We start from the raw sequence: 22,009 nt of genomic DNA, 5'->3' as shown, positions 1-22,009 counted from the left end.
GGGAACCCCCCCAAAAAAAAAAAAAAAAAAAAAAAAAAAAACTTAAGATTGTCATTAGTGGTTCCCAAACCCGGCCATACATCAAAATCACCTGATGACTCTATAAGCTACCATCCTACTCTGAAGCAGAATTATATCTAAACTTTCCCAGAAATGTATTTATTATTTATTTGAGACAGAGTCTCACTCTGTTGCCCAGGCTGGAGTGCAGTGGCGCAATCTCAGCTCACTGCAACTGCTGCCTCCCAGGTTCAAGTGATTCTCCTGCCTCAGCCTCCTGAGTAGCTAGGACTACAAGCGCCTGCCACCAAGCCTGGCTAATTTTTGTATTTTCAGTAGAGACGGGGTTTCACTGTGTTAACCAGGCTGGTCTCGAACTACTGACCGCAGGTAATTGGCCCGCCTCGGCCTCGCAAAGTGCTGGGATTACAGGCATGAGCCACCGTGCCCAGCCAAACTTCCCTAGAAATCCAATTCTTTCACTTTATGAAACATCAAATTATACACTAATGTTTAGACTTCAAAAAGTCCCTTTTACTGAACCTCTGTTAAGTGTCCCCAAATTAATTTTGTCATTAGGAAAACAGATTCAAATACTGGCTGAGTATGGTGACTCACGCCCATAATTTCAGCACTGTGGGAGGCCAAGGCAGGCAGATCACCTGAGGTCAGGAGTTCGAGACCAGTCTGGCCAACATAAAACCCCACCTCTACTAAAAATCAGCCGGGTGCCTGTAATCCCAGCTACTCAGGAGGTTGGGGCAGGACAGTGAGCCAAGATCGCGTCACTGCACTCCAGCCTGGGTGAGATTCCATCTCAAAAAACAAAACAAAAAAACTGCATCTAACATTAGTCAAAAATAATATTTATCTTAAGATGTAACTACCACTGAGACACTGGAGATATTTTATTGGATATGATTGAGTCTTGTCATCTAACATCTTAAATTGTTCTGACATTCATAAAATGATTCACTTCCAACCTTCACAGTTTAAAGGACTTTATAATTTTATTTACTAAATATGCCTTAATGACTTTGAAAATGTTTCAAAGTAGCATTTAACTTTTCCCATCATGTATCATCTAACCAGTAATTACTTTATTAAATATTTAAATTAACGGCTATTTAAGGATCATTACTAAATTTTTCTTTTTCTTTGAGATGGAGTCTCGCTCTAGGCCGGGTATGGTGGCTCAACCCTGTAATCCCAGCACTTTGGGAGGCTGAGGCAGGTGGATCATGAGGTCAGGAGATCCAGACCATCCTGGCTAACATGGTGAAACCCCATCTCTACTAAAAATACAAAAAAAAAAAAAAAACTAGCCGGGCATGGTGGCGGGTAGCTGTAGTCCCAGCTACTCAGGAGGCTAAGGCAGGAGAATGGCGTGAACCCGGGAGACAGAACTTGCAGTGAGCCGAGATCACGCCACCGCATTCCAGCCTGGGTGACAGTGCAAGACTCCGTCTCAAAAAAAAAAAAAAAAGAGATGGAGTGTCGCTCTATTGCCCAGACTGGAATGCAGTGGTATGATCTCTGCAGCCTCTGCCTCCCAAGTAGCTAGGACTACAGGCACCCGCCCGCCACCACACCTAATTTTTGTATTTTTATAGTACTAAATTTTTAAGACTTCTACATTGTCTTATATATAATATTAGAAAACTCACTACATACAGTCCATTGAAAGTTCAGTAAATATTTTTCTAATTTAGGATCACTTTACCTTTCCCAGTTATAAATGTGACTGTGAGTTTCATCCATAAGCAAAATATCATCAACTTCATCTTCAATATGAAAAGGATGGCTTGAAATTGGCTCATCCATTGGAAAAGAATATATGCTCATGTAAGGATGGGAGAGCGCTTCTTCTGCTGTTAACCGATCCATGGGACTAAATGTCAAAATTTGTTCCAGGAAATCCAGTGCTGCAGAAGAAAAGGTAAAAGTTTTTGAGAAAAGAACTGCTTACCTTTAGAAAAACAGCAAATGTTGATCTCATTTATTTAAATGACTAAGTGATTCCCTTAGCACTTCATACTACACAACAGGAAATGAGCATCTTAATTGTACTAACAGGTCCCCATCTTATAAAGGGGAAAAACAGACTACACAATTAAAAAGTTAATTTGTCAGAAATAAAACTCTGGTTTTATTTAGGACTCTGGTTAACCACAAATCCAATTCTTCCAATAAAACAGGCTAGTAGGCCTTCCTTAGCTCCTCACGCAGCCTGAAAGCTGTATTTACACCAGTCACACACTTCTATGCCTTATGATACCGACCTTCAACCCTGGATCATCACCACCATCTACTCTCTGGCCACACACAACAGATGAAAACTAGCTGCAATATCCCATATCTGGCTCATTACAAATTCATACTAAACAATTTCATTGTGACCTTTGCTATCTGGCCTTCTCTTTATACTCCAGTCTTCTTTATCATTCTCAACAGATAAACCCACTTCGTAGTTGTCTCAATCCTTATACTTCTTCACTATGGTCACTCACACATCCTCTTATCCTTGCCTTCTAAGTGAGAAAGATGGCCTTTCTCTCTCAAGCCAACCTGTACTCTAGAAAGAACCCATTCTTTTCTTTAAAAAGAGAATTTTAAGACACAGGGTCTTTGCTCTGTTGCCCAGGCTGGAGTACAATGGCATGATCACAGCTTATTGTAGCCTTGAACTCCTGGGCTCAGGGGATCTTCCTGCCTCAGCCTCCCGAGCAGCCAGGACTACAGGAATGCTACAATGGTGCTGAAGCGTGCTAAGATAGAGAAATGTACGGTAAACCACAGAAAGGGAGGATGAAAGGTAAGTATTGAGGGAAATTAACTAGAGTAGGGCTCCTAGGAGTCTTATAGGTTCACTCAGATGTACTTAATCCTGTTTGCTTTTTTCCTTCAAAGATCATAGAGTGTGGGGTGAGAACATGTATTCTTTTTACCAAGTTGCCACTGCCTCAGAATGTGCTCTGTCCCAAAATAAAACTCCACTGTTAAGAAGAAAGTAGTATGGAGCGTATAATTGATAAATCTTTAGTCTCAGAAACTCCATCCACTCTGCGTTCACTTGCTTGCAAGCACAGTGCTGCCACATGTGACCAAGGATCTTTGCTCAATGGTTAATCCCAGTCACTGGCCAAATATTCAGTTTAGTTCAAAGTTAAAACATGGTCCCCACCCTAAGGAGGGTATGAAAAAGATTCAAATAGCATTATACAGCAAGGTTACAAATGCTTCAACAGCACCATCCTCTTGGTGAGACTCAGCAATAAATGACGATGACTCTAAAGTGGACCCAGGTTATGGCTGAGCAGAGCCACACCTGCAGAGGGTATGCAGACACCCACCCTGTTCCCCACTGCACCTCCCAATTCGAAATTGCTAGTTTGCATTTTAAAAGTGCTCCTTGGCCAGGTGTGGTGGCTTATACCTGTAACACTACCACTTTCAGAGGCTGAGGCGGAAGGGATGCTCGAGCTCAGGAGCTCAAGACCAGCCCGGGCAACACAGTGAAGACCCTGTCTCTATTTTTCAATAAAAAATAAAACTAAAAAAGTGTTCCCACAAAGGACTTATTTAGTTATGAACAGGGATGTTGTGACAGTGGCTACAGGGTTACGAGAAAGGGAGCTAGCAATGGAATTTGTGAAGACAGACTCAAAGACTGGTTAAGAATGTGGAACTACTGAAAAGCCTGCAAAATCTGCTGAAATGAAACACAGCAGCTTTCTCTTTATCCAGGCATTTATAGGAGTTACAAGTATATCTGAGGAAAAAATGCCATCATGGTTTTGCCCCCAGTGCCTATATTCAAAATACTTGCTACTTGCTCTGGAAAGTAATTCAGAGGAACAAAAAAACAGATCGTAGCCTAAGCACCAGGACAAAAAAAAAAAGGGAGATGAGAGTCGAAGTTTTAGGTACACCTTAAGTATAAAAAGACTATTTGGGAGAAAGCCCCATATCTAAGGATAAAAAGTTCCAGCTCCCTACACAGATTTCTACTTCACACACAGGCATGAATGTGAGGGCCACTCTCGTGTCACAATACCTTCTCGACTAATTCCTGGAAGCAGCTGAGTTAAAGGTTTGTGTGGCTCAGTCATGTCATTTCTAATGTAAACTGGAATTACGCTGAGAAGCTCCTGACGATCTTCCTCATGTACAACAGGAATAGATTCTAAAATCAGCTGCATCTGTTCAAGTTCATGTGCACCTGAGGTAAAAAACAAAACAAAAAAAACACACTAAATACAACACATTCCTCAATGTTTACTTATTTCATAATAAACATAAATTGTATTATAATGACCAGTGGGGGGAAGTTTGAATTGAATCATCAGGTTTCACTGCTTTGACTATCACCAATCTACTTATCTATTTCCATTTCTGCTCACTGATATATTTAGTTTTAGCTGCTTTGTTTCCATAGGGAACTGACTCTAAGTTTGGTCTCATATTAAGGTTATCACAGACTAATGAAAAAAAAGCAACTGAGATTTAAGAGATCTAGATTCTGGTCTTAACTGTACCACTAATTAACTGGCTATAACTTCAGAGACAACAGCTAACATCTCTAGGACTTAATTTCACCATCAATGAAATGAAGGGTTGGACTAGACTTTTAAAATGAGAAGTTTTATAGTTCTTTGTTAGGGGTCAGTATTTCTAGGCTGTTAGGCAATTGAAGAAATAAAGGGGGAAACTAGGCTAAATAGGTGACTTTTAAAAATTCCATTTGCTGTACTCCAGCATGGATGACAGAGTGAGACCCTGTCTCAAAAACAATAAAAATTCCACTTGCCTTTCCTTTAATGTCTATAAATGCATTGAACATTCAAAAATTTTGTTAGTTCCTACTATGAGCAGGACACTTCAGAATACAGTTGTGAAACAAAACAGACCAAGTCTCTGCCTTCATGGATCTTACGGTGACATATGCTATAAAGAAAAAGAGAGTAAGCTAAGGGTGATAGGACTGTCGGGAAGAACAGGGCTGTTAATACTTAAAAAAAAAAAAGAAAAAAAAAAAAGTGAAGAGTTGGAGACCAGCCTGGCCAACATGGTAAAACCCCATCTCTACTAAAAATACAAAAATTAGCCGGGCATGGCGCATGCCTATAGTCCCAGCTACTTGGGAGCCTGAAGCACAAGAACTGCTTGAACCCTGGAGGAGGTTGCAGTAAGCCAAGATCATGTTACTGCACTCTAGCCTGGGCAACAGAATGAGACTTGATTTTTGTTTTGTTTTGAGACAAAGGCAAGCCTCACTAAAAAGTGGAAAATTAAAGAAGTGGGGAATACACCAAACATTCATATGGAAGAAAGAAAGGAGTTCTAGGAAGATGGAGAGAAGCCCAGAGGAGACAGGCAGGTTGGTATGTCCAAGAAACAACGATTAGATAAGCCTAGCAAAAGTAGAGTAGCTTGGAGCACACAGTGGGAGATGAAGTCAGAGTGGTACTAGAACAAAGGGTCAGCTTTACCCTGAGTTTGATGGAAAGCCATCACACAGTTTGAGCAGAGATACGACATGATCTACCTTATCTTTCAACAGGATCACTCTGGCTGTGATGTGGTAACTAAAGACAGCACATACTGAAGCAGGAAAGAGAAGGTCCTTCTAACAGGAGAGACATAATGGCTGACTGGACTTGGGGAGGGATAGTAAGAGTGATAATAACAAGCTGTTTAATTTTACCTTTTTTTTTTTTTTTTTTTTGAGACGGAGTCTAGCTCTGTTGCCCAGGCTGGAGTGCAGTGGCCAGATCTCAGCTCACTGCAAGCTCCGCCTCCTGGGTTTACGCCATTCTCCTGCCTCAGCCTCCCGAGTAGCTGGGACTACAGGCGCCTGCCACCTCGCCCGGCTAGTTTTTTGTATTTTTTTTTTAGTAGAGACGGGGTTTCACCGTGTTAACCAGGATGGTCTCGATCTCCTGACCTTGTGATCCGCCCGTCTCGGCCTCCCAAAGTGCTGGGATTACAGGCTTGAGCCACCGCGCCCAGCCGTAACAAGCTGTTAAGAGTCTGGATATGGTTTGAAGTAAGAGCCCACAGATCTGTGCTAACAGACTAACAGAAGTGAAGGACAGTGACAATATTTTTGTCTAAGCAACTGAAAAATGGAGGTACTGGTTTGCTAACATGAGGAAGATAGTAAAAACAAAGTATGAGGAAGAAATATCAGAGGCCCAGTTCTGGGTAGGTTAACTTTTGTTATTAAACATTTGAGTGGAGATACTGAGTTAAGGAACCTGGAATTCAGACAAGAGGTCAGGGCTGAAGATATACATTCAGAAGTCATCATCAGATATAGATAATTCTTAAAGGAATGAAAAAGAATGATATTACCCAGGGACTAAGTGAAACTAGAGAAGCAGGGAGCCCAAGGACTGAATCTGGGATACTTCCAACATGAGGCGAAAGAGAAGAACTGGCAAGGGTGACTGGAAAGAAGCCAGGGAAGAACTGAAGAGTGGCATGCCCAAAGACAGCTGAAAAAGCACCTGAAGAGGGGAAGATAAATTGTAACAAATGCTGGAGATGGTTCAAAATAAGGACTTAGAATTGATAAGGGATTTAGCATTATGGAGATCACTGGTGACCTCGATGAGAGTGGTTTTTGGTGGAGGACCAAGACTGATTGGACAGGGTGAAAGACGGAATGTAAGCAGAGGAATTAAGAGCAGCAAGGATGCACACATCTTTTGAGAAGTTTTACATTCAAAGAGTACAGTAGTATGTGGCAGTAGCTGAGGGACTGCGGGGTGAGGACAGAGATTCTCTTGTAAGACTGGAAAAATTTTATCAATGTTTGAATGAATACTGATAAAAACGATCCAGCAGAAGGGGTAAAGTGAAGATGCGAGGAATAGAAGTGCTAAGCAGGAAAGAGGAAAAATACCTACTGCCCAAGTAGAAGTGTTAACCTGGGACAGGAACACCTACAGAGAGACAATCTGGACACACGAGAGAAATGTACCAAAAAATAAGACTATAACACTTTCTACAGGCTAAAAATACACTGATTTCCAATGAATGCTTGGTCCTTACCTTTTGTTGCTCTGTTCATTTGCACCTTATACCTAATAACCACTCAGATCTCCCTTCATGTTTTTATCTAATGATTCACTGACAAAAATCAATGAAGCATTTGGCAACTAGAAAAAAACTACAACCTAGATCTTTCTAATCATTTCACAAACTATTCCTATTAAATGTAAAAACTATGCTACTTAAAGAGTTTTAAAACAAATCCAATTATTTTTATTCCTATACTTAATGTCTGAATGTGCACTGAACGTTTAAAAACAAACATTTAAAAATACATAAATACAGCTGAGAGCAGTGGTTCACACCTGTAATCCCAGCACTTTGGAAGGCCGAGGCAGGTGGATCACCTGAGCAGGACTTCAAGACCAGCCTGACCAATATGGTGAAATCCTGTCTCTACTAAAATTTCAAAACTTAGCTGGGCATGGGGGCGTGCACCTGTAGTCCCAGCTACTCGGGAGGCTGAGGCAGGAGAATTGCTTGAACCTGGGAGGAGTTAGCTGAGCTCATATAAGCGCACTCCAGCCTAGTATGACAGAGCGAGACTCCCTCTCAAAAAAAAAAACCACACACACACACACAAAAAACCTTTGTATAATCCATGCAGCAGCAGTAGGCACTGACCTCATTTCTATGACTTGGAGCATGACCAAATGATTTTTCATTATATAGACAAATTTGGTTTTGTTCTGAGACAAAGTCTTGCTCTGTTGCTCAGGCTGGAGTAAGTGGCATGATCACAGCTCACTGTAGCCTTGACCTGCCAGGCTGAAGCAATCCTCCCACCTAAGCCCCTTGAATAGCTGGGACCACATGTGTGTGCCACCATGCCCAGCTACATTTTTGTTTTTTTGTCGAGACAGGGTCTCACTATGTTGCCCAGGGTAGATCTCGAACTCCTGGGCTCAACTGATCCTCTGGTCTCAGCCTCCAAAAGTGCTGGGATTACATGTATGAGTCACCATACCTGGCTTGTTTTTCTGACTTGTTACTGTGGTGGCTTTAAAATGTGTCCACCTGGCCAGGCACAGTGGCTCCTGCCTGTAATCCCAGCACTGTGGGGGGCCAATGCAGGCAGATCACCTGAGGTCAGGAGTTTGAGACCAGCCAGGCCAAAAGGGTAAAAAAATTTAGCTGGGTATGATGGCAGACACCTGTAATCCCAGTTACTTGAGAGGCTGAGGCAGGAGAGTCATTTGAACCCGGGAGGTGGAGGTTGCAGTGAGCCAAGATCGCACCATTGTACTCTAGCCTGGGTGACAAGAGCAAGATTCCATCTCGGAAAAAAAAAAATAATAATTTTATATATATACACACACACACACACACACACATATATGTACATACGTATGTGTGTGTGTGTGTGTGTGTGTGTATCCACTTAATCCTTGGAGTGGATATCCTTGGAGTGTGTGTGTGTGTATCCACTTAATCCATTCGAGAAGGTCAAAAATGAAAAAACGGCCCAAAAATTATTTTGATACTCCTCCCTTTAAAGGGTGGAACTGAACTCTGCTCCCATTGACCATGAAGTGTACTTAGTGACTCACTTCTAACACATAAAATAAAGCTAAAGTTGACAGTATGTAACTTTTGAGACTTGGTCACAAAAAGATATTTTACATGTGTGGTCAACTGATTTTTGATGAAAGTGTCAAGATAATTCAATGGGGAAAGAATCTTTTCAACAAATGGTGCCAGGACAAATGGACGTCCAATGTGTAAGAGTTAATCCCCCTTTTTCTTCCTTCCCCCACCGAATACAGAGTCTTGCTCTGTTGTCCAGGCTGGAGTGCAGTGGCACGATCTTGGCTCACTGTAACCTCTGCCTCCCAGGTTCAAGCAATTCTCCTGCCTCAGCCTTCCGAGCAGCTGGGATTACAGGTGCGCACCACCACGCCCAGCTAATTTTTGTATTTTTAGTAGAGACAGGGTTTCACCATGTTGGCCAGGGTGTTCTCGAACTCCTGACCTCAGGTGATCCACTCTCCTCTGCATCCCAAAGTGCTAGGATTACAGGTGTAAGCCACCGCACCCAGCTGTAAAAGTTAATCCTATAAAACTCTCAGAAGACAACACAGGAGAAAACAACCACGACCTTGGGTCAGGCAATTATTCCTCAGATATGACACCAAAAGCAAAAGGGACAAAATAAAAAGATAACTGGACTTCAGAATTAGAATCTTGTTTCGGGCCTGGCACAGTGGCTGATGCCTGTAATCCCAGCACTTTGGGAGGCCGAGGCGAGTGGATCATGAGGTCAGGAGTTCGAGACCAGCCTGACCAACATGGTGAAACCCCGTCTCTACTAAAAATACAAAAATCAGCTGGGCATGGTGGTGCGCGCCTGTGATGCCAGCTACTCAGGAGGCTGAGGGAGCAGAATCGCTTAAACCCAAGAGGGAGAGGCTGCAGTGAGCCAAGATTGTGCCACTGTACTACAGCCTGGGCGAGTGCGCGAGACTCCGTCTCCAAAAAAAAAAAAAACAAAAAACAACAACAAAAAAAACAACCTGTTTCAAAAGACATAGAGAAAGGAAAGGAAACTGCAGAATAGAAGAAAAACATGTAAATCACAAAAGATTTGTATTCAGAATTATGTAAAGAATTCTTACAACTCAACAATAAAAAGACAACCCAATTTAAAAAATAGGCAATAGATCTGTACAGACATTCAACATCCATTAGTAGGGAAATGCAAATCAAAACCTCAATGAGGCCTGGTGCAATGGCTCCTGCTTGTAATCCCTGCACTTTGAGAGGCCAAGGTGGGCAGATCACTTGAGGTTAGGAGTTAGGGACCAGCCTGGCCAACACTGTGAAACCCTATCTCTACTAAAACTACAAAAATTAGGTGGGCGTGGTGGCGCATGCCTTTGTAATCCCAGCTACCCGGGAGGCTGAAGGCAGGAGAACTGTTTGAACCTGGGAGGCGGAGGTTGCAGTGAGCCAAGATTGCACCACTGTACTACAGCCTAGACAACAAAGCGAGACTCCATCTCGAAAAAAGAAAAAACAAACCACAATGAGATACTACTTCATGCCCGATAGGATGGCTACACTCAAAAAGATAAAATTTAACTCTCATGCATTGCTGGTGGGAATGTAAAATGGTACAGCTGTGCTGGGAAACTGTTCTTCAAAAAGTTAAACAGTTATCACACGACCCAGCAATTCCACTCCTAGGTATATATACCCAAGAGAACTGAAAACATTTTCACACAAAAACTTGTACACAAATATTCACAACAGCATAATTCATAATGAAGAAGTGGAAACCCAAATGTCCATCAACTGAGGAATGGATAAATAGCATGTGGTATATTCATAGAGCAGAATACTATTTGCCCATAAAAAGGAAAAAAGTACTAATATATGCCACTACATGGGTAAACCTCCAAAATATTGCTACATGAAAGAAGCCTGTCCCAAAGTCCAAATGTTATCTGAAACAACCAGAGTAGGCAAATCCATAGAGATACAAAGTAGATTAGTGGATGCCAGGGGTTGGGGGAAAGAGGAAATGAGAAGTGACCGTTAATGATTTGCAGGATCTTTTAGGAGCCAAGACAGTGTTCCAAAATTAGATTGTATTATTTACAGAGTATATAACTCTGTAAATATACTAAAAAATATGGAACTGTATAATTTAAATAAATTGTATAGTATGTGAATTATATAACAATACAACTTTTTAAAATAAGATATACTGGCTATCTCCTTGCTGTCTTTTGGATCATTAGTTCTAGAGGAAGCCAGCCACCATATTATGAAGACACTCAAGCAATCCTAAGGAGATGCCCACATGGTGAGGAACCGAAGCCTCTTGGTAACTGTCATGTAAGTAAGCTATCTAGAAGTGGATCCTCCTGCCTTGGTCAAGCCTTCAGGTAACTGCTGCCCTTACCAACATCCTGACTGAGAAAACCTGAGCTAGAACCACCTAGCTAAACCACTCCCACATTCTGACACACAAAAACTGTAAAACGGTAATCAATGTTTGTTGTTTAAGCTACTAAGTTTTGGAGTAATTTGTGACACTGCAACAAACAATACAGAATTGTTTATATATGCTGGAAGGCACTTGATATCAGGAACAGAACCTCTAATCACAGTATTGTTCCTAAGCAAAAATCAATCCATTTAATAATTTAGTTTCCAGGAATCCCTCCAAATTTCAATTTAGAAAACTATCATACATCTTAGATTTTTTTTTTTTTTGAGACAGTCTCTGTTGCCCAGGCTGGAATGCAATGGCTTGATCCCGGCTCACTGCAACCTCCACTTCCCAGGTTCAAGTGATTATTGTGCCTCAGCCTACCCAGAAGCTGGGATTACAGGCGTGTGCCATCATGCCCGGCTAATTTCTGTATTTTTAGTAGAGACGGGGTTTCACCATGTTGGCCAGGCTGGTCTTGAACTCCTTACCTCAAGTAATCTGCCCGCCGCAGCCTCCCAAGTGCTGGGATTACAGGCGTGAGCCACTGTGCCCAGCCAGAAATTTTAGATAAATAGAAAAAATTTATAGGCCGGGCGCGGTGGCTCAAGCCTGTAATCCCAGCACTTTGGGAGGCCAAGACGGGCGGATCACGAGGTCAGGAGATCGAGACCATCCTGGCTAACACAGTGAAACCCCGTCTCTACTAAAAAATACAAAAAAAAAAACTAGCCGGGCGAGGTGGTGGGTGCCTGTAGTCCCAGCTACTGGGGAGGCTGAGGCAGGAGAATGGCGTAAACCCGGGAGGCGGAGCTTGCAGTGAGCTGAGATCCGGCCACTGCACTCCAGCCTGGGCAACAGAGTGAGACTCCGTCTCAAAAAAAAAAAAAAAATTATAAAGGGCTGGCTGTTATATAAACTAAGTACTGGCATTAACATACTTAAAAGACATTTATGCATGCTGTCCTTTCTTCACCAGTGCTCTCCTATGTACACTAATCTTTCTTATGTAAATAGGCTCTGGCCTATTCCTTTCCTTCTGCTCTTAGCACAGTCTGGGGGTTGGGGGGAACAACTCTAAAAATGGTATGTATAGAGGACAGGGTGCGGTGGCTCACGCCTGTAATCCCAGCACTTAGGGAGGCCGAGGAGGGCGGATCACGAGGTCAGAAGACAGAGACTATCCTGGCTAACACGGTGAAACCTCGTCTCTACTGAAAATACAAAAAATTAGCCGGGCATGGTGGCGGGCGCCTGTAGTCCCAGCTGCTCGGGAGGCTGAGGCAGGAGAATGGCGTGAACCTGGGAGGCGGAGCTTGCAGTGAACAAAGATCGCACCACTGCACTCCAGCCTGAGTGACAGAGCGAGATTCCATCTCAACAACAACAAAAAAGGGTATAGAGGGGGGAAAAGTAATCTCAAAACACAAAAAAAGGCCTTAATCACTATCACACCACTTCCCCAACTAGAAAATCTTCAGTACCCCTACTATTCCTTACTTTTCCATATGGAAAGTCCTCTACCTACTTTCTAAATACTTTCTTATCTGACCCCATCTTAACTAGTCATAAATATGTTTATTATTATTTGACAACTTGCATGAATCTCAGATTCATGAATGTACCAGGATTATACTTTTATTTATATAGGTACCCTTAAATAACACATTTTCTCCCTTCCCCAATTAAAATTCTTCACTATTATGACTCCATAATGCCTTCCATTCCAGCAATCACTGATGTATAGCTTCTCCAAGTTTATAGCTCTAGTCTATACTAAATAATTTTATACAGATGTATGCTTTGCTTTATGACACAAGACATTTTTCATGGATTATTCATCTCATCTTGACAAAGTCCTCTCTCACACACTTCTTTAGACTTCTAAATAGCACCAAACTTCACAAAAAATTACTTGTTTGGTTGTTTATAGGGTGAGGAGACCAAGAAAAATTTGTTGGATTTTCAACAATGGCTTAAAATTTTCACCAGGAAGTGATGATACTGACAGAAGTATGCAACTCAAGTATCAACACAGATTACCAACAACTATTATGGGTCCACAAAATATAAAATTATATTTAAACACTAGAGTTCTGATAATTTATGAAGTGACCAATTTAGTGAATGTGAATAAGTTTTCTCAATTTTTTGAATAAAAACGCCAATTTATCTGTTCATTTTTAGTATTCTAGATCACAACTAATTATTTTAAACCTTATATGAATCTTGCTTCAGAGATAAATGCAAAATTACTTCTCTTTGGGAAAATTTTTCCCCCCACAAAATACTAACCTGCAAAAAGGGTTTTACCAGTCAGCATTTCAGCAAAGATGCAGCCTGCAGCCCACATGTCAATGGCTTTAGTATAATTATTAGGAGAAAGTAAAAGACGTGGAGATCTGTACCATTTAGTAACCAATCCTTCAGAAAGATGACCCTACAAAAGAAACAAAAAACATTTTTTTTTACTTTAGCTAAAAAACAGTACTTAAAACTTGATTAAAGAATCCTTAATCTGCCGAGCGTGGTAGCTCATGCCTGTAATCCCAGCATTTTGGGAAACCGAGCTGGGCGGATCACCTGAGGTCGGGAGTTCGAGGCCAGTATGACCAACATGGAGAAACCCCGTTTCTACTAAAAATACAAAATTAGCCAGGTGTGCTGGTGCATGCCTGTAATCCCAGTTACTCAGGAGGCTGAGCCAGGAGAATCGCTTGAACCCGGGAGGCAGAGGTTGTGGTGAGCCGAGATCGCACCACTGCACTCCAGCCTGGGCAACAAGAGCGAAACTGTCTCAAAAAAAAAAAACAAAACAAAACAAAACACTTTAGTCTTTAACCCCAGCACTTCGGGAGGCCGAGGTGGGTGGATCGCTTGAGGCCAGGAGTTTGAGACCAGCCTGGGCAACATGCTAAAACCCCACCTCTACTAAAAATACAAAAATTAGCCTGGCATGGTAGCACACGCCTGTAGTCCCAGCTACTTGGGAGGCTGAGCTGGGAGGATCACTGAAGCGCAGGAGACAGAGGTTGGAGTGAGCCAAGAGCAAGACCCTGTTTAAAAAAAAAAAAATTATGTAAAACTCTAGTTATAGTGTTAACTCTAGGCCACACATTCAAAGTATTTTTCAGATGAGCTGGTTTACACTCAAAGTCTTGAGATAATCAAGGAGCAAGTATGCTTCAAGTCAGAACAGTAGGGAAGAGCACCAGAGGTGCTACTTACAAACCAATGTCAGCCTCCTTACTGACCTCTACTATAAATCTTATTAATAACCAATTGATTCAATTACTTTACAATTACAAAGCACCTTACAAAACCTTATACATATATTGCCTTATTTCATCCTCAAAACTACCCTGAGAGATTGTGATGGTAGATATTAACTCCATTTTATAGGTGTGATGCCCGAGAGATTAAGGGATCTGCTTCAAGTCATATAGCTAGTTGGATGTAGAAATGGAGTCAATTTTAGACAGTATAAGTCTTAGTTCAGTGCTCTATCCACAATACTTCACTGTGGATACAGTAAATACATAAAAAGGATGTGGTCAGTGTTAATAATCTCTTTTCTCTAGAAAAAAAAAAAAGTGTCTGTGTTGCCCAGGTTGGTCTCAAACTCCTGGCCTCAAGTGATCCTCCTGCCTTGGCCTCCTAAAGCGTTGAGATTACAGGAAGAAGCCACCGCACTCCCAGCCTAGAACTCATTTTCTACAAAGTTTTTTTTTTTTTTTGAGATGGAGTTTCGCTCTTGTTGCCCAGGCTGCAGTGCAATGGCGCGATCTCAGCTCATTGCAACCTCTGCCTCCCGGATTCTCCTGCTTCAGCCTCCCAAGTAGCTGGAATTACAGGCATGCACCACCAGGCACAGCTAATTTTGTATTTTTAATAGAGATGGGGTTTCACCATGTTGTCAGGCTGGTCTCAAACTCCCAACCTCAGGTGATCCGCCTGCCTCAGCCTCCCAAAGTGCTGAGATTACAGGTGTGAGCCACTGCACCTGGCCCAAGTAAAAATACTTTAATATGGGTTGGGCATGGTGGCGGGCACCTGTAATCCCAGCTACTTGGGAGGCTGAGGCAGGAGAATTGCTTGAACCCAGGAGGTGGAGGTTGCAATGAGCTGAGATCACACTATTGCACTCTAGCCTGGGCAACAAGAGCAAAACTTGGTCTCAAAAAAAAACTTAATGTGAAACAACACATATGAAGATTTGTCTTAGGCATGTACTGTGAAAAGCCAACAAAGCAGGGCTCCCAGGGGTTCTTTACAGCCAAAGCAGCTCCACTTTTCTATTTTAAACATCATGGTCCCACATAAGATTTCATTTCAAAACTAAAAGACCAAGGTTCAGCTTGAAAAATACTAAATTCTTGTATGAAGACCATTTGCTATCTAAGAGGAAGTTGCTGTGAATCTTTTTGGCTATACTTACTACCAATTGTTTATGGGAATTTAGATTTCAAGCTAAATTTAGTTTAAACAAAGCAGAACTGAATACAGTCTCAAAGGGACAAAAGAAGATGTAAGTTTGGGTGTGCTGGCATGCACCTTTAGCATCAGCTATTTAGGAGGCTGAGGCCAGAGGATCACTTGAGCCCAGGAATTTGATGCCAGCCTGAGCAACACAGCAAGATCTTGTCTCTAAAAACTTAAAAAAAAAAAAAAAGACAAAGCATGATGGTTCACACCTTTGTAATTCTAGCATTTTGGGAGGCTGAGGCAGGCAGATCACTGGAGGCTAGGAGTTTAAGACCACCTTGGCCAACATGGGGAGGCCCCATCTCTACTAAAAATACAAACAAATTAGCTGGGCGTGATGGCACGCACCTGTAATCCCAGCTATTTGGGAGGCTGAGGTACAAGAATCACTGAATCCAGGGGGTGAAGGTTGCAGTGAGCCAAGATGGCACCACTGCACTCCAGCCTTTATGACAGAGTGAAACTCTGTCTCGAAAACAAAAGACCTAAAAGTTGAAATAGTATCCCCTCTTACCACAATTCTGTCCCAAAGAAAGTATATTCCACTCTTAAATAACTAAGGGAGAATTTCATTTATAATGAATAACCATATACTTTAGAACTTCATTATAATAACCATATTTTTTTTAGAAATTTGTATTTAATTATCCCACTCCACCTTCATTTCAAATAGAGAGACTGTGAAAGATAGATTTGTATCAGAAAAAAGGCACTATGTAAAGTTTAATAAGATTAAAAATTCTGCCACAATATACAAAGAAAATGCAGGTACCTATTCCTGATTAAGCTTATCAGTTTAAAGGTCTGTCTCAGCTGGCTTTCTCTACATACCTTATGGGAATAATGAGGATCCATGATCCGTGCAAGACCAAAGTCACCTATCTTCAGCACCAAGTCTTCAGTATTAATGAAAAGATTAGCTGGTTTGAGATCTCTGTGCAGTACGTTTGCAGAGTGAATATACTTGAGCCCCCGTAGCAGCTGATACATGAACAGCCTGGCATGCTCTTCCAGTAAAGGGCCCTGCTCCAGCACATTAGCCAAGTCTGTCTCCATGTACTCCTGAACAATGTAAACACTGTTCAGTTCCGTAAGAGAGCCCACATCGTCTGTTAATTGGCTTCCACTAGGACCAAGAATTTCAAACACTTTCACAATGTTATCATGGTCAAGTCTTCTAATAATTTTGATTTCACGTAGAGCATGTTTGACACTCTGGGGATCAGTAAGGACAATTTTCTTGATGGCTACTCTTTTGTCACAGTCATTGTCTACAGCAGAAAAAACCAAGCCATTGCCTCCACAACCCAATGGTTTTAAGTCCATATACCTAGAACCCAGATCAAAACCATGAATGTTCATGAGACTTTCAAACTTCTCTGCCATTTTGAAACCCTTACTATTGCCTTTTCCTTTCGAATTGAACTTGTGTAAACAAGGAAGAAAACTGGCATCAAAAGGAAAGATCTTTCAAAAAGGGAGAAGAAAAATAATTATGCTTCCACAGCAAGATGGTTTCTTGATGTTCATTGCATATGCCAAACAGGCCTGTTGAGTTCCCCTTAGATTTAAAGCTCAAAAAGCTCTACTCATATTGAGAATTAAAAAGATTGCAGTACTCATAGTTCAAGAAAGGGGCAGCAACTCTGCAGACATTTAAAGAAAACAAGAAACTCAAACGGAATGAAATGACATACTGTGCACTCAGATTACCGTGCTAAACGATTTAACATTTAACAAAAATGTGAATAAATATGCACACAACAGGCTTCTATGAACATTCTCCTCACAGTGCAGATACATTCAGTGTTGGACTGGTCCTGAGCAGCATCATTCTAAGGTGCTGGTAAGCACTATTTCCGTTTTGCTTCTTTTCTTCCTTTGTTGCTATATATTTATTTCAACAGGAAGCTCTGGCGGCTGTTGGTTAACAGAAGATGTCTTTTGTTAGTGATCAGGTGGCTCCAGCTCACCACAATCACAATCAAAGCTACCGTCCATCTTACTCTGATACAACCTGGGGGGATGAGAAAAAGAAGAGAGTCACCACTGCAGGAAATACCCTTTTTTTCAAATGTGTAGTATGACGCAAACTGAGCATTTAGCAATAAACTACTACTGGTACATTAAACTTAATGATGGTCATTAAGTGACAAATTACCCTTAATCAAAAATAGCTTACAAAAATGTTATGAGCAATTCACACACGTTGGCCTGGGCTCCAGATTTCACTACGCTAGACTCTTGGTAACACTTAGGCTCATTAGGTTGTACCATTTCTGAAATGCCAACAAGTATGGGAAGGTTCATAATATTTTTATAGAACTCGAGTTTTATGAGGGGTAAAACATTAGTAACATCTATCTAAAAGAATATATAAGAAGTCTGCAATGTGTTAGTTTGTTAAAGAGCATGTTTATTTATTAACTATGCCTATCAATATCCAATGAACAAAAATCTAACAGCACAAATAAGTATGCAAATAATGCTCTTCAATTTATAAAAGTAAACTTGCACAATACCTATGAAAAGGTATTTAATGTGACTGATAGGAAAAGATTACCTTAAAAGAACATTTCAGATTGAAAAAACATGCTTCTCTGTTAATGTCAACTCTGAGGGGTGTGGAAAAACAAACTTACACACAATAGTGGTTAGAGTTTAAATTAGTACAAGAACTTCAGAGCAATTTGGCAAAAACATATAAATGAATAAATAAATAGCATACTCTATGACCTGGCCATTTTTCTTCACAGTAAACTCTCTAGAGAAATTCTCATTTTTTTGGTAAAGAAAATTAGAAACAACCTAAACTTCATAAAACAGGAGAACAGATAAGTAGTTATATGCATGCAAAATAGTTTTTTTTTGTAAGTACATATGTACATTGCAAAAGTAAAAAAAAAAAAAATGGAAAAAAAAAAAGAGACAAATACCAAATTCATAATGATTACTTGGAGGTTATTAAGGAAAGAGACCAGAATCATTTATCTGCATTTTAATGTGTTATTTATTTTAAAATAACAAGCATGGCAGATTACTAGATTCTTACAGAGCTGGGTGGTATGTATATACAGGTTCGTTATATCAATCTCTGTTCGCTTAAAATATTTCATACTTTAAAAAATATCCTATAAAAGGGCAGGAAAAAATAGCCTCAACTCCAGTAGATGGTTCCCTAGCCAGCCTGAAAAAAAATAAATGCAACTTGGTTCTTTCAGTTTCTTAATGGCCTAATCCTTGAATCTGCAGAGTACCCAGAGTACCAGATATAAGGCATTATGGAAAATAAGGTGGTCAGAATTCCTAACAAATAAGACCAGACAATATTTGAGGCAGAAAGAATAAAGTCAACAATTTATTCATTTAATATATAAACATATATTGAGTAACTACTACATGCTAGGCAGGAGCAAACCTGATACGAGCAAAAGGATTCTGGCCCTCAGTAAACTCAACTCATTGTCCAATAGGAGAAAGATAGCTTCAATAAAAACTGATACTTACTATCCTCCAGTTCTTTTAATAAATGAGAAGGGGTCTTGTATCTGCTTAATATGAAGGACACTAATAGTAAAATAGCTTTCTTTTACTGTAACAGATGGCTTCTCCTCTGCAAGTTTTTCTCTGCTTCTCAGAAATCAGCCCCCCTAGCCCGCCCAAAAAAAAAAAAAAAAAAAGTCCTAAAAATTCTGTAGCTTACCAGTCTATTTGTAACAAAACACTTAAAAAGTTTGTGAATAAACTTTTGAATTAAAAAAATATTTCAAGGCTGGACACGGTGGTTCACGCCTGTAATCCCAGCACTTTGGGAGGCCGAGGAGGGAGGATCACGAGGTCTGGAGTTCAAGACCAGCCTGGCCAATACGGTGAAACCCCATCTCTACTAAAAATACAAACAGTAGCCGGTCATGGTGGCACATGCCTGTAATCCCAGCTACTCCGGAGTAAGGCAGGATAACTGCTTGAACCAGGGAGGTGGAAGTTGCAGTGAGCTGAGATCACGTCATTGCACTCTAGCCTGGGCGACAGAGCGAGACTCTGCCCCCCCGCTCCCCGCCAAAAAAGTCAAACAACTTAAGTCCAACATATCATTTGCCATTATCCAGCTGAGCCATTAGTCTTGTCTTTGGTCTTTAGCCACTGGATTTTCAATGCTGTTATGTGATCTAGTCCATGTGATTATGGAAGTAAGTAATAAAAATACATTTTGGGGCCAGGCGCGGTGGCTCACGCCTGTAATCCCAGCACTTTGGAAGGCCAAGGCGGGTGGATCTCCTGAGGTCGAGAGTTGGAAACCAGCCTGACCAACATGGAGAAACCCTGTCTCTACTAAAAATGCAAAAATTAGCCCAGCATGGTGATGAGTGCCTGTAACCCTAGCTACTTGGGAGGCTGAGGCAGGAGAATCGCTAGAACCTGGGAGGTGGAGGTTGCAGTGAGGTGAGATCACGCCACTGCACTCCAGCCTGGGCAACAGCAAGACTCCATCTCAAAAAAATAAAAATAAAAATAAAAATAAATTTTTGTATTGGTAAAAGTTTCAGATTTTTAAAAAGGGCTTTAATACTGCGTCTCCCTCCCACCAAGGTTTTTCTGTTTGTACACATCTTGATTCTTCCTGCTCCCCAGGAAATACCCTAGGAAAACCAGTTTGTTTGTTTGTTTGTTTGAGACAGGGTATTGTTCTGTCACCCAAGCTGGAGTGTAGTGGCCTGATCACTGCAACCTCTGCCTTCTGGGCTCAAGCGATCCTCCCACCTCAGCCCCTCAAGTGTCTGGGACTACAGGCAGGAGCCACCACACCAGGCTTTCTTTTTCTTTTCTTTTCTTTTTTAAAGTATATGTGCTGCTGAGGCAAGCAACACACACGGCTAATTTTTGTATTTTTTGTAGAGACAGGGTTTCACTATGTTTCGCAGGCTGGTCAAGAAAACCAGTATTTCTCAAAGGCTCCACTATTTCCAAAATTTTACATCTCTAGTCTCTACCTGAAATAGAATGCTTGTTCATGCCTACCCTTCCTGCCTTAACGTAAACAATTCCTTAAAGCTCAGTCATGTTTTACATTTCTGACTGTAAAATCAGTTCCACAGACAAATGAAATAAGAACAGTAAGATCTCCCAAGTTCTCTCTCAAACTTCTACTTCACTAGCAATCTAGTCAAGCACAAATGCTTTGTCAAAAATTACACCACTGTTATCTGACAGAATAGCACTATAGTAGGCGTTGTAGCCAGATTAGGAAAGCCATGAAAATGAGAGATCCTTACTTAAGGCCTCCATCCACATCTGCCCCACTTAAATTTTATTGAGACCAAGAAGCCTCACAAACTAGAAACTTCAAGGAGAGTGCCTTTTCAGAATTATCAGTGACTGGTCAGCACTTAACGTGGTAGAGTGGGTAAAAAATGATACTAGGGAAGGTAGGAGCTTTGCCTACACTGAGAACTGCAGAGCCATCACTATGTACTCAGATGATGAAGACTATACATTCTAACAAGAGAAGGTAGTATTTATAAACCAAACTGTAATTCCACTAGACAATGAGGATTATACCAATTAAACACCTGGGAGGGGAAAAGGATTTACAATGGCAGTGCTTGTTCAGTGATTCTGCCTCATTGCTCTGTGAGTAGTAGTCTTCAGGATCCTTCACTATCCATTAGACCAAATGCTGCTGGAGCGCCTTTTCAGCCAGGATCTTGGAAAGTAGACCCACCTTAATTAGTAAGTTGGGAGTCATGCTGTACCTCTACATCATACAGTGGATCCATTAAGTGTTTACAATTCAGTCATATTCCATTATTCGGTAAGTATTTGATAAGTATCTGTGTCAGTCAATCCCTTGGCAATGGTGATAAAATGGTGAGTAAAGAGAGACTTGGGCTCTGCCTTCGTGGAGTTTATCATGTGACTACAGACAATTTTTTTTTAAAGAAGAAAAGTAAACAAGGAAATGAAGAAAGGACAAGTGGTACCAAGGAATGCTACAAGATACTACTGAGAGTCTGCACATTGGGGGTCTGACCTGATTAAGAAAGTCAAGATGTGTGTGCCTGGTAGCCATAAAAAAGGCAGAGTAGGCCGGGCGCGGTGGCTCAAGCCTGTAATCCCAGCACTTTGGGAGGCCGAGACGGGCGGATCACGAGGTCAGGAGATCGAGACCATCCTGGCTAACACGGTGAAACCCCGTCTCTACTAAAAAAAAAAAAATACAAAAAACTAGCCAGGCGAGGTGGCGGGCGCCTGTAGTCCCAGCTACTCAGGAGGCTGAGGCAGGAGAATGGCGTAAACCCGGGAGGCGGAGCTTGCAGTGAGCTGAGATCCGGCCACTGCACTCCAGCCTGGGCGACAGAGCGAGGTTCCGTCTCAAAAAAAATAAAAATAAAAAATAAATAAAATAAAATAAAAAAGGCAGAGGCCTCTCATGCTCTCCTAGTGACCCTAGAAAGAAAATTGTTCCCTCATCACCTTAACTCTTAGGGCAGTTATATTCCAAATTCTGATGTCTCCAACTACCTCCAA

General features: G+C 41.3%; 1 protein-coding gene across 4 annotated transcripts in view; it reads right to left on the bottom strand.

Moving 5' to 3' along the window:
* The window catches only part of MAPK6 (mitogen-activated protein kinase 6), a 114,022-nt gene that overhangs the window by 3,638 nt on the left and 88,375 nt on the right, over nucleotides 1–22,009 (bottom strand). For 2 of the 4 annotated variants that reach the window (XM_025389919.1, XM_025389918.1), the window contains 4 exons: nucleotides 16,313–17,498; nucleotides 13,292–13,436; nucleotides 4,058–4,222; nucleotides 1,724–1,925 (listed from right to left, as the gene is read on the bottom strand). In XM_025389919.1, coding sequence (XP_025245704.1) covers nucleotides 1,724–1,925; nucleotides 4,058–4,222; nucleotides 13,292–13,436; nucleotides 16,313–16,867 — 1,067 coding nt within the window. In that variant the 5' untranslated portion in view covers nucleotides 16,868–17,498. Of the gene's footprint in view, nucleotides 1–1,723; nucleotides 1,926–4,057; nucleotides 4,223–13,286; nucleotides 13,437–16,312; nucleotides 17,680–22,009 lie in introns of those variants that run through there. The other 2 variants (XM_025389920.1, XM_025389921.1) reach the window with 2 other exon arrangements.

Source organism: Theropithecus gelada, chromosome 7a (genome assembly GCF_003255815.1).
Source record: "Theropithecus gelada isolate Dixy chromosome 7a, Tgel_1.0, whole genome shotgun sequence".
In the NCBI taxonomy this organism is placed as follows: Eukaryota; Metazoa; Chordata; class Mammalia; order Primates; family Cercopithecidae; genus Theropithecus; species Theropithecus gelada.
The sequence above is the reverse complement of the archived record's forward strand: the minus strand, read 5'-3'. Positions and strand labels throughout refer to the sequence as shown.